This window comes from Frieseomelitta varia, unplaced genomic scaffold, assembly GCF_011392965.1.
Source record: "Frieseomelitta varia isolate USP_RPSP 00005682 unplaced genomic scaffold, Fvar_1.2 scaffold_212, whole genome shotgun sequence".
In the NCBI taxonomy this organism is placed as follows: Eukaryota; Metazoa; Arthropoda; class Insecta; order Hymenoptera; family Apidae; genus Frieseomelitta; species Frieseomelitta varia.
Genome location: NW_025109884.1, coordinates 231,422 through 244,913, shown reverse-complemented (window position 1 = coordinate 244,913; position 13,492 = coordinate 231,422). Strand labels below are relative to the sequence as shown.

Below are 13,492 nucleotides of genomic sequence, written 5' to 3'. Positions count from 1 at the left end.
GAAAGTAAAAAATAACGAGTGCCACTTCAATTTGTTTCGAAACTAGAGCAGAATTGCACTTGCAAATGATCACGCAGACAGAGTCTCAGACTACGATAAATAATTCGAAGAGAAATCGCTCGAACCATTGCAAGATTGTTTCAACGTGCGTTATTTAAACAATCATTTTCCAAATATTACGTTCAAACAATGTCCAGGCCGCTCTTGAAGCAATATCGAGGAAAATCCATTGTTGGAGTAGCTGTGCTGCGCACAGTGGAGGAGTTTATACCTCGTTTATACCTCGTCAAAATTAAACAGCGACGTTGTCTAGCCTTGGGCAAGCACGACTCGTTCCTCCTTTAGAAAAGAACAAACGGGAAGCTTCTCCGCCCGCGAATCAAGCAATTAGACGGAAGTTAAAGGCAATCAGGAACACTTGTTGCTAGCCGGAAAATGCAAATTGAGATGAACGCCGGGCGCCAGGGCAACAAAAATTGGTTATAATTATTCGAGGAAGGCTCTGCGCGAAGGATACGATTTCAAACTACCGCCTCGAGGAACACCGTGTCTCCGTCTCTAGCCACCAAATTTATGTACATTCACAAACGTGCCCGGGGGAGATATTTCATTTGCGCCGGTGCTGTCCACCGTGAATGATTTAACTCCTCCGGAAGAATTTCGAAATTAAATCCCAGGTGTTAGCGCGAATTAAAGAAATATCCGCGGCAAGAAATATCGGCGAAATTTCTAATTTAATTCCAATTTCACCGGAGGTGAACGAGCGGCAAATTTTCGAGATCCGCGAATTTTATTTCTCGCCGACGACGCTTTTGACTGTTAAAATCGACGACTAATTTCATTTCCTCTGGAAACGAGTTCCGATTTATTACTAAATTTTTGAAGAATAAATACCAGGGACGAAATCGCCATTAAATTGGACAAATTACCATTACTGTGCCATGAATTTGCAGAAAATTGTTTCTTGGAATTAACATTTACCGCCGTGGAAATTTTCTCAAAGGGAAAAAGGGATTTTCACCGCGAAAAAAAAAGAATTTTTCTTCCCCCCCCCCCCTCAAAAAAAAAAAAACGGGCTTCTGCTGCAAAAAAAAAAAAAAAAAAAAGAAAAACTCCCCCGTTTTACATTTTACCGTTAAGCTTTGATCTTGTATCGTGTTCCATGTTTAATTATCCAAACACGCGTCCGACGGAAAGGTCTTTCGAAAGGTCTTCTTCCCTCTTTGAAACCGTAGAAATTTCTGAAACTTACGAGTCTTGCAAGTTCAGCGAGAAATTTCTCGCTGAAGGAGGGGAATTGAAAACGCCTTCAATAATGATCGGAGACGGATCTCCGGGGGTTTCGAAGAATGGTTTGTCGTTTTCATCCACTCGGCTGGATGTTCATTTTCTTTTCAGTTAGAAAAGTGGTGAAGGTGAGCCCCATCCACCCACTCAGTCAGCTGGCATTTAAACGGACATGGAAATTCAATGCAAACCACTTTTTCCAAGTGATTTCTAGAAACGGAGGAAAAAGGCGCGAGACGAAGTAAAAAAGAAAAGAAAAAAAAGAAAAGAAAAAGCGGAAAAAGAAAGAACACTATATATATATATAGTTATTCCTGCAAAGGAACCATATTCAAAGAATAAACTGAAAACATTCTTCTCAGCGCTGATAGCATCTGCCTTCGATTGAAAAACGAAACTGAAAGAGGACTCTCCTCGGAAGGGAACGAGGTGTATTTTCGCATCTCTAACGTGAAATCTTCCAGGAACTTTATTCAATACGCAGTTTCGTTGTTGCCTGAGACTAATTAATCCAGTAGGGAATTTACGTAAATTGAGGCACTGACGAGATTAGCAGAGACTAAAAGCCAGCGTTGTTTAGGAAGCTTGTTTAGGAAACAGAAGAGAACAGAAAATTAAAAATGCAGAGACACTCAAGTGATCAGGGCAGTGTGAAATTTTGAAAAAAAAATCGACTTCTCGTTTTTTGTTTAATAGTCTAAATAGTCTAAATAGTAGCTTGAAGTCTTAGAAATAAGATAGAAAAGGTCCTAGCCTTTAAAACGACTTATTATTTTGGAGTGTAATATAATAATAAATCCGCGGTTACTAGAATAATTGAATTCGTATCGCTGTTTACAACTTTAAGCAGCATTATAAAGTGTAATGTCGTGCGATTCGAATATTAGGGGGCTTGGATTCAATTTAGTTGCGAGTTGTAAGAACTGCGAGCCATATGACATATAAGTGGAAGAAAGTAAGTAAAGGATAGACGTGAAAAATGACGTTCTGAAACTTCAAAACGCGTTTCTCTCGAAACTAGGTTATTAGAAACGGCGTGCAAGATATCTCGGAATCTAACCAACCGATTACTGTGAAACTTGGTACGTATCTTTAGTGCAACATTTACTAGGGATTGACGATCGAACGTTTCTTAATTTTCAACAATTTCGAACAATATAAACAAAAAAGCGTAGAAATTTTTGGCATAAACTCGATACATGAAAAACAAATTGCTGTCATTTTCATAATTCTCACAAAAATGAAAAATAGAGAATATTGTTTTCTTTTGAACTATTTCTTGACTTTTTGTTGCAATTAATCCTGTTTGGTTGGAATCGTGCGCACCGATAGGCAAAGTAAAAGAAAGTTATGTAAAAAGGATACCGTCGAAAAGTTAAATAAGAGCCCTCTTTTTTTCTCTCTTTTAATGTTGCCTTTTTTTATAGTTCATAATGTGTTAAAACAAACTACAAAAGCTCGTGTCAATCAAATATATAGTTCTCTTTGACTAGCCCTCCAAAGTATACGTAATTTTTAGAGATATTTTTAATAAATTCGGGAAATAAATAACATCGTGAAGCGAGATGAGAAGAGAAATCCGAGGAATGAAAAATATAAAATAATTTGAAAAATAAAATTGAAAATTACGTTAGAATTATTTACGACGTGATTCGGAATTAATCGAAATTATGGAAAGGCATGTAACTACGTACGAACGTCAGAAAATTGACATTGGGAACTTTAATACAAATCTGTAACCAGAGATGGAGATTGAAACTTAGATTGGAAATTTCGATTGTAATGAAAACGAATTAGAAATTACAACCAGCAACGGTTACAGCTTGAGATTGCAAATATTGGAATATTGGAGTTTGAGTAGTTATGGAGAAATTGATATTGAACTACAACGTTGGTAACGTTGAATCGAGATGGAATTAAAAATACAGCAAATGGAAATGTCATTGCATTTGGTGTAACACATTTGCGGTATAATGTAAATATATGCGCTTTGTGTAAATATAACTTTGTATTTTATAAATTGAAGTGAAAAGTGTTGTAAGAGGAAGAATCACAGAGGTACGTGTAGAAGTGGCAAGTCGGAATATATTTATGGAATATATTTATCCGCCATTCACTCGTGTGCATCTGGATAAATTTTAAAAAGAGAGAGAGAGAGAGAGAGAGAGAGAGAGAGAGAGAGAGAGAGAAAAGAAAGTCGAAGAGGATCTGAAATATGTAGAATGAAAGAATATATTCAAGAAACACGAGGAGAGAATGTCACGAAAAATTTGAATTGAATTCACTTTCGCCAGAGAGCGACTAGAAGATGGGATTGAAAATGTTTTTTTGTTTTTTTTTTTTCTATAAACACAAATCGCTTCGAGCTACGTTTAATTGGAGGGAACTTCGAAGAACAACTGAATCGAAATACAATTTGCGAAACTGAAAAAGAAAAAAAAAAAAAAAATGAAAACGAATTTCTAACAAAATTCACATATAATTCTAATAAAAAAAATAAACAAGAAGCAAGAACATCCCACAAAATAATAATGATAATGAAATAAATAATGATAATTATCGTATGTATATTTCAGTGAAATAAATAATAATAATAAATAGTAAAATCGTAATGAATACGTAATGATTTAATGCGTTAAACATACAGTGATGCTTTACTGATTTTAATAATATTATTATTATTATTATGTGAATAATAATTATAATAATTATAATAATATAAATAATAATTATAATAATATAAATAATAATTGTAATAATATAAAAAATAAGGAGCTCAAGGAAATCAAGGATAGGAAATCAAAAATCAAGGAAATCAAGGATAAGGAAATCAAGTCTCAGCGAATATTAGGAGTCAAAATGCGCAAAGTTCGAAGAAGGAAAAAAATCTAACTGAATTTGAAACTTCTCAAGCTAAACCAAAGCTCGTCCAATTTAACTTAATGGCTCGCTTTAAAACCGATCAGACGTTGTTAAGGAAATCCGATTGACGCGATCCCGCGCCTAGGATCAACTTCTCCCTCTCTCTCTCTTTCTGTGTAAAAGTAAATCTGTAAGAAAATGGCGCCACGAAGGGCGAACTGGTGAAACAGGAAACGAAGCGAACGATTCACCGGTGATCCAGCCTGGAACCGTGTTAAATCCGGCGGGCCGGGATACTTTCAAATCCCCTGACGGATTTTCGTATTGTAACAACACGAGAAATTTGCATCCAGGTCGTGGAGCATTCAACAGAGAAACCAGGCTGAATCGAATACACCGTGGAGAATAGAGCGAACGACGACAACGGTCACATCTGGCGCGATGTTAATCCGACGCTACGCAAATTTCTTCTCCCAGCCTCTCGTTCCTCCCGCCCTTCGTTCTTTTCTCTCTCTCTCTCTCTCTTCTTTCTTTCTTTTTTTTTTTTTTTTTGGAACATCCTCGTCGTAGACGTCACGCGTTTCTAAAAGTTCGCGGGGTCGAGTCGAGCGAAACTGCAGGTTTGTAGACTTTTTATCTGAGGTTTCTTCAAAAAATTTTTGGCACTGTTTAAGCGTACTTTTTGAACTATGCTGGATTTTCGCTACTTTACTAAAGTGCTCTTCGTATGTCTGTCGATTTTCGAAGAGACTTTTGGTTGTTTTATGAACAGTTCTTGCTTCCTGACTGCTAGAAAGTTAAACTACACTTTCAGATTTCTCTGCCTCTTCCAAAATTTGAATTGGATTTTCTAAAATAGTTATGTACTTTAAATTCTTCTTCTTCCAAGATATAAATCTTTCACGTGTTAAATTACGTGGTAAATTAATTTGTCTTTCCGATTTAATACCGCGATGGCGGTGGCGCGACACTAGCGCCATGTGACTCTTAACTGCTTGTACACAGTACGTGAGGTTTCAGCTTTCCTCGAATTCGTCAATATTTTAACTTTTTTCTCTTCGTGAATAACATACAGAATTTCGTGTCCAAGCATCTGTAAATTTGATGCTTCTTACCTCCAAAGAGTTAAAGAAAAAAATGTAATTGCAAATAGTGTGATTTAAGTACAGTGCGTGATAAAATTAACGGTACGGCGTAAAATGAAAGTTGTAAGTCATTGTATTTCACATTATTTGACCAAAAAATATATTGTTCAGAGGGACAATAGTTCCTCTAAGGTTCGTTCATAGATTGCTATAAACGTGAACACTATCGAACGACCGTAAATAGAAATAGTGTCACATGTGTGACCTTTACAGTGACCTTTCACACGGATAAGATGAAACTAGATCTAAATATACTGCACGTGCATGTAATGCAATTTCTAGGTAATGTACGTGTTCCACTAGTATTGTAGAACTGTTCTCTATTTGACGTGTAAATTTAAGCGGTATACTTTTCGTATCGCGTAAGACATCAAGGTATAAATGTTCCTGTGTGTTCCTTATACTGGTTAGATAATGCTTCTAGGTGTAGGACAAATATTAGAATCTTCGTGAAACTTTCGTGAGTAGATCGTTCGGTAAATAGCTCTCTGACAAACTAAAATTCATCGCGAAGCAGAGGCGAAGTAAAATTATATAAAATATTATTTATATAATATTATATTACTATTATGTAATACCATTATTATTATATTTATTATTATTATAATATAATAATAATAATAATAATAGTAGTAGTATAGTATTAGGTAATATAATAATAATAATAGTACAGTATTAAATATTATATTAATACTATACTATTATTATTATTATTATTATTATTATTATATTACCATCATATTATATAATACTGTTATTATTATATAATATTATATTACTAATATAATATAAAATATTAATTATTTATTTTATTAAGAATATTATTAAATATATATATTATACGTATCTTTCTATATTTTTCGAATATATATATATATATTGTTTTGATTCATTGTTTTATACACTAAAGCTTAAAACGGAAATTTTAAACGCATGACAAGTGGCATTCCCACGAAATTGCACTCTGAAACGTGCTGCTACACAAACGTCCAAAATTGTAACATCTGTCTTCTTCTATTCGCACATTTTCGTACATTCTTTTCTGTACTGAAAACAACGGGAATGGTCAAAATTTGAAAATCACTGTATAATTAAAAAAATATCCTATTGTAATCTACATTTGAAAAAAATCATTCCACGTGAATCGAGATACAAGCGTTTAGTCGGGCCGTGGATCGATCCTTAACATAAATATAACTATCGCGCCAGTAGTTCAGTTCAAATATAATCCGCGTCTGATTAAATCAGGCAACTGTTTACGTAAGGTATGTTTCGTGAATGAATCCCAACAGATGTTGCAAGGTGATGTAGTTCAATTTATCTGGTCTGTGTTAACCGGGAGATGCATGACACGTCGACAGAATGGCTGTGAATTCTACCTCGAATCTAACTGATTTTGTACACGCCCGAAAAACGTGTGGATAAACGTGCAAATGCGCGGAGGAAATAGGGAGAGGACGTGTGCAAATGTGAATGAAAAATATGCAAATACACGAAGAAGAAAAATGATATGCAAATACACGTTTGCTTTACATTAACATTCACGCTCTAATGATTTCCTAGACATTTCTAAAGCTTCTCAACGCCTGTTCCAATCGTTCTAAAATTCCAACATGATGAACAGACATGCTGCAAAGTCACGCGGCATGATTCTTCGTCTACCTGATCATTACATTTATTTCCTTCGTCCGATATCTGTTTGGCCAATGCCTATCAATTGAAAATGAAGCGACTCGTTTGAGCAGTATCATTTGCTGCAACGATTTGGGAGCGTTTAGGGCCGCTCTGCTTTAATCTGGGACCGCTTCATAGGCCGACAACATCGATTCTTAGCCGGGATTCGCATGCTTATTTGAACTTGCCTTCCCAGCCACCGCGATACATTTCCGTTTCCACGACAACAATAACAGGGAGACTGTTAACAGGGAGCGAATGAGAACCAGGGAACCCCCGACACTCGACCCACTTCTCCGCGTTTTCATTGCACTCGATAATGCTCGTCACATGTTACCACCGCAAATTGCGCGACAAACCCCCATTACAATCGTCTTTTTCCATTCTCCCTTCGCCATTCTGCCCAGCCACTGATCAAGTATTTACCATTAGCAATCGAGTTGCTATTTTAGAGATTTTCGTTGGTGAATTCATCCGTGGATAAAAAAAAGTCGACATAAGATAAATTTCTTTTTATTTGGAAGCACAAAGGACCTTCGTTCGTTTATCTATCTATCAGTGGATCGATATTCGGCATCGATTTACCGACTTATGTTGCGTGGATTAGAATCTGAGAGGCTTACAAATGGTTCCTTTTCTGAAGCATGAAGAATTTTCCAATCACACTCGCAATATATATTTTTATCTTCTATTCTTTCCTAAAGTATTATTCGCGAATCTTTTCTTTTTAATTTCGTTTTACACGTTGTCGATACTTTTCGCGAAGATTCTCATCTTATTCTCCTCTTCCAGGAACTTCGTAAACTTCCCCCTCTCGAAATATTAATTAATGAATGTTCTATGGAATTTCCTAAGTGTCATCAGGTTTGCTTGGCAACCTGTCTCCAGCAGCTTTAATACTGAAGTAGCTAGACGTAAGATTTCAGGAACTTTCAACCACAGAAGACAGTCGTGGACAGTCTAGTCCTGTTAGAAAAATCTGAGATACACAATAAAAAAATCTTCAGAGCCTTTAACGAAGCCATATCATTTCCGGGAGAAGGAAATCCCAGAATACTTACAAGAATGCCAACTTGAATTACAATGAAGAGGAAGAACCAATCAGCCAGACAGTTATAAATCATGTAACAATTTCGATTAAAATTACTCGGGGATGTCCCTTGAAGTTCTTTGCCCCCCTTGAGGTATGCGAACGGAGCGCCATCTATCTGGGAATCTTCTCAGAATTGAATATCAATTTAACCGAGGAACTTGGATCGTCCCTTTCGATTAAAACACGACCGGGAACCGTTCCAAGGAATTCCTGACTGGCGATGCGGTTCGCGAGACATTCTTTCGCGAACTTGCTGCTGTGCAAACGCGGCTTTAATCGACCAGGAATCTCAAAGTTTCCTTCCAGCGAGCTGGACTAATTAGTCAATAATATCAAAAAGCATTCAACTTTGCCAAGGCTTGGCAAACAATGTTAATTGCCTTTGAAATAATGACGAATCTTCGCGAGCGAGATCCTTTTAATACTTAAGTCGAGGTGGGGCTTGTTGAACTTTTGTTCAATTTGTTGACAAAAGATGACAACTGCAGGTCGCTGAGGTCTGTCGCGGTTGTTTACAAATTGATTAATTTAATCAACTTCTTTACTAATAAACAACAATCACTTTTTGATTTATGATCAACCATTTGCATCGACGCATATTCATGATAATTTATTAATTTATTAATTATTCATATTAATTATCGATGCGTTGGTTCGCTCGTTTCTCTTTTTATGCTAATAATATATTATCACGTGATTTTTAGAAATTTTATACACCGAGTTTTGTTAACGTGTATTTCAACGTTAAATTGTTCTCTGGAACACTTCTTTGGAATTTTTAGTATTTTTCTTCTCGTCCTATTTTCGTTGAACATTTTAGTAGAAAAGGCATTGAAGTCATTAAGAATAATCTAAATTGTTCTCCTGCAATTTTCTTCTACTTTTACTAATCCCTTTGTGCGAAATATCTTCTATTTGCTTCTCTTCGCGTTCAGTGACTCATTGGGAACAGAGCTGAAGTTGTTAAGAGTATACTGAATTATTCTACTGGAATTTGCTTCCATTTCTAACCGTCCCTTTCAACGAGCTTCCCGCGCAGAACGCTTTCTATTTTTCTTCCCACATTCAGTCTCTCATTAAAAACCTGGCTTAACCTCTTGAAGGGCACTGACACATATCGCGCCCAACAATATGACTTTTTAACTTTCCTTTCACTCGAGTATTACGTTAAACGTCTCATCGTGAGGTATAGATATCGATCTTGTAAAGTCCAATTTCACTTTCCAAAATCTACTTTTATGTTTGAAACGTATTTATATTTCATTTCTCTTTATTCAATTATTAAATTGATGCTCTATTTAGTTATTTATTGCCGAACACTCTCCATCATTTTCTGGAGCTTGTAGTTAATCATAAAAATTCAAACTTCAAAATTCAAGATACTGAAGATATTGTAAAAATCATACCGTCTGACTTATCGCTGACTCACACCACTACGTTGTGACTTGTCTCACGGAAATCAAACAGATTCCAGTTATTATTTCCTCTTGGAATTTCCAAAATTTAGTCATCAATGCGACAACTAAAAAAACAGTATATTAATATCAGTACTGATCTCGTGCAGTTTCTTGTAATTTCTCACTTCTTCTTACTGCTGAATTCCCACCCAGTCCAACTTCAATTTCAAAAACCTATTTCCTTCAAATCCCCATACATATAAATTCTAATTATGTCACTCGATATTCGTCTCACTTAGTTTTTATCTGCCAATATCCTACCTTTACATCTGCACACATATACATACGTACACGCATACACTGTACACGTATACCTGCCGTGGGTAACAAGCAATTTAAATGTGCATTCATCAAACGAAGACATGTGTGTACTTACTAGTCGTATCGAATCCATCTTCGAACGGGCATTTCTGCTTGGTTGTCGTAGATGCTTTGGTTGGAGGCCAACAGAGTAACGAGTCCCAGACTGGCTCACACCATAGCTCTGTGAAAGGAAATGAAAAGGGATACGTGAACGCGTCACTGTCGCCACACCATGCTCCCTCTCCGTGCCTCAACTACATACACGTACACTGTTTGTTCTATGTAATTCTGAAATTGACTGGCGCAAGTGATAGATCGAGTTGGAGTTTCTCTTTCGTTTCTTACACGGAGCTCCGGACGAGCTGCAAATTTATCGGAGGAAACAGATGTCTCCATATTTCACGGTGGATCGATTTCTACGTCGCTGAGAATTTCTAATTTGCAGTATTAGTTACTAGTGTCTTACTAGCTTTCAGTCTGGATTTTATATATCAGGTAACAGGATGTTCGATTCGAAAATTTTATAATCACATTACTGGAATTTTTCAAGTTAATTTTTCAACGACAAAGAGATTCGCAATAAGAATTAAGAACATCTTTCAAACAACCCAATATTACGTGTAACCGAGTATATAATTGTTTATATACTTTTGTGATATTAAACAAATTAGACTGCGGATTTTTATAAATTTACAAGAACTTTCCAAGTAAAAAAAAATTAAAAAATTACAATCATGAGGGAATAACATAAAATATCCAAGATGTAGTGTCTTTTATAACATCTAGCACATGAAATAATCTTTTCATCTTTTCAAGTTTCATATTTTAATTATATTTTTCTGTATCAATGATTTAAATGGACCTTTATTTCTACAATTTTCTCTCCTAGCTGTATTTGTCTAAAAATTCGCAGTCTGCCGACAGTAATACACAGAAACGCGGCTGCTCACCATCGTCAGGAGGTACAAAGTTCTTATATCTGCCCCTGCAGAAATCCCGCGTGTTGTTGCCAATGGCATTAGCATCCATGTTTCCTCTAATTATCCATTTTCATCTCCTTTTGTCTCTACCATCCTCTCTACCCATGCAAACTCAACGAACGTGGCCGGATAATATCGAACAGATATATTCTGTCCCGTGTTTCCTCATCTCTTCCCGCCAGATGGCTTCTTCTCCCAACGCGAGAAACCAAGTTGAATTCGCTGCTCAATCGAATATCCCCGCGAGCGAGCACCTCTGTTTCTTCCCCGCCGACGAATTCTGGACGACTGAATCTTTTATTTCGCGCGGAGGAACCGGGAACAAAGGCGAGAGGAATTTCCTTCTCCGAGTCGATGCACGTTCGAGTTCGCCTCTCTCTGTAGCTTGGATTCACGCTATTCGCGGCCCCAGTCGCGTTATGTTCGTCATTGTTACATTCTCTTGGTAATCGCTTCTTCGTCGTCTTCTTCTTTTTTTTTTTTTTTGCTTTACAATACAGGTGACAAAGAAGAGTACAGCAATGGTTGGAGTATGCTTGACGATGTTGATTGGTTGTGTTCTTTGTCCTGAAGATGAAGATTGTATGTTCATTTAAATTCTGTGTGTTGGTGATGTTCGACGATGTTTCAAGATATCGATTCCACACGTTTTTCTGTATTGGTAAAGATTTAAATGCATCTGCTTCTGTACTTCGTTCTGAAAGTTGACGACTATTTCTTTAAATACGTTTGATCAGTCGATGTTTGAATTTCGATTTCTTCCCGGGTACTTTCATTCAAGTTCCATGGCGTTCTTGTGAAATGATGGCGAACTGTTTCGAGCTGTGTGCGGCAATTGGACTTGCGTGCTGGTCTACAAAGTGTTTTCTTCGTCGACGGCCTCCACCTTCGAAAGAAAAGAGAAGGATCGTTAGTGAAAGAAGGCGACAATACCCTTCAATTAAAGAGGATATCCTAACGAATTACGCCTCTAAATGAACAAAGGTGGAGCAATAAGAAGAAAAGATTCTTGTCTTCGGTGCTTTAAGAAGAGCGTATCGTTGACCAGCCACCAATTACTACCAAAACACACGGTCACCAATAAATTCTATTCCTCGCAATTAATTAATTCGTCGACAACTGATAACCCAATCCCGATTTCTAGTATCTCAATTATTCTAGTAACGATCGATAGTTCAATTCTAATTGCTGGGAATTCACTCAGTGAAGCTCGCGAGTTCCGAAATAAAAATTTCTCACGAACAGAATTAAACGAAACGATGGATTAAATTATGCGCATCCCTCGTCTAAGACGAGAAGAGCTCATATCCACCCTAGTCTGAGGGGCGAGCAAATGAAAGAACGATTCCGGTCTTTGGTCATTATACCAAGCGGACGTGGAGCGTGAAACGGACGGGAACGGGTCGCTTTCAGGCCAAGGGGCAAGTCACCGAGTCGTTAGCGCGCAATCCGGAAACCGGGGGCCTGCGGTCTTGGGGAGATCCTCGGGAGATCCAAGCAGCCGTGGCTAATTTCCAGCCTCCTTCAGAAGCCACGGTACGCTCTTTTTTTCTTTTTTTTTTTTTTTTTTTTTTTTTACTTTGCTACCCTCTTTCCGACCCGTTGTTTTCCTTTTCGGGGAATTAATGGATTAGAGCGGAAGGAATTCCCCTCTCGCTTCGCGGGAGGGAAACCGGGCCGAGAATTTTTCTCCGAGAAATCCGTGGCCCTGTTTCCGTTTCGCAGCGTCGGAGGATGCTTTTTTTTTTTTTATATGGGGGGTTTAACGTCGCATCGACTACGAGGTCTTTAGCGACGTGTTGAAATTGTCTCTTTACAACTGGTTTAGTAGTTGGGTCTCCTTTAGGTAATTGATAATGGTTTTTTGTTGTTTCTGGCAGGTTAGAGCGGTGTTTTCGTTTAATCCGTATTTACTTCTTGTGTTTCGGTATTTTCTTCATGTAGCAGGTGCCGGGTGATGATTTGTTGGTTGCAGGTGTTGCAGATAGGTGGATCTGTTTTGCTTAGGAGGAAAGGATGCTTCTTTAATCCTCTTGCGCTGGCAATTGGCTCGCGGACCATAACGAGTGACCGAGCCGTATACAACAATTCGTCGATTTCTTTCCCGATTTGAACTCATCGGTACGATATCGCTGGATAAGAAATGATCAAGAAGTAGTAAACATACTAGAAGTAGATTTAAACATACTCGTAAACGAGAAAATACATGGAATTTGGGAGAGAAAGCGCAAGAGGTGAAAGTGAACGCCTTCGTTTCTGGATCTATTCGGATGTTTACATTGTTGTTCAATGTATCTCGTCAATTTCAGTGATTTCTATTAACACTGAAATAAATAATAAGCTTTCGGTCGAGCTCACATTTTTTCTGGTTTACAATTTTTTCCATTGATTTATTGCCAACAAATAAACAACACGCGCAGTAATGAATAAATACGAATTCAATCAGATAGTATATCGTTTGATTAGACTTTGATCGCGGATGTACAGTATAACGGATTAAAATGATCGATTAACGGAAAAGTGGACGGGACGGAGAATTCTGTTTAATGAGGGATGGTCCTAATGATAAATTTCATTCGCTTGATTTTGCATGTGATATAAAAAAGCGGGGAATCGAGTTTAATTAATTTCGAAAGCCTCGAAATAGATTTAATCGATTGCGAAGAGAACGCAACGTGTATTTAATTAGCG

The 13,492-nt window shown here is 37.2% G+C and overlaps 1 protein-coding gene across 12 annotated transcripts in view; it reads right to left on the bottom strand.

Moving 5' to 3' along the window:
* The window catches only part of LOC122527165 (PDF receptor), a 65,471-nt gene that overhangs the window by 19,449 nt on the left and 32,530 nt on the right, over positions 1-13,492 (bottom strand). For all 12 annotated transcript variants that reach the window (XR_006306296.1, XR_006306299.1, XR_006306297.1 and 9 more), the window contains 2 exons: positions 10,772-11,687; positions 9,895-10,002 (listed from right to left, as the gene is read on the bottom strand). Coding sequence is in view for 8 of the 12 variants with exons in the window: in XM_043651111.1 (XP_043507046.1) it covers positions 9,895-10,002; positions 10,772-10,850 (187 nt within the window). In the remaining 4 variants the exon portion in view is untranslated. The remainder of the gene's footprint in view (positions 1-9,894; positions 10,003-10,771; positions 11,688-13,492) is intronic.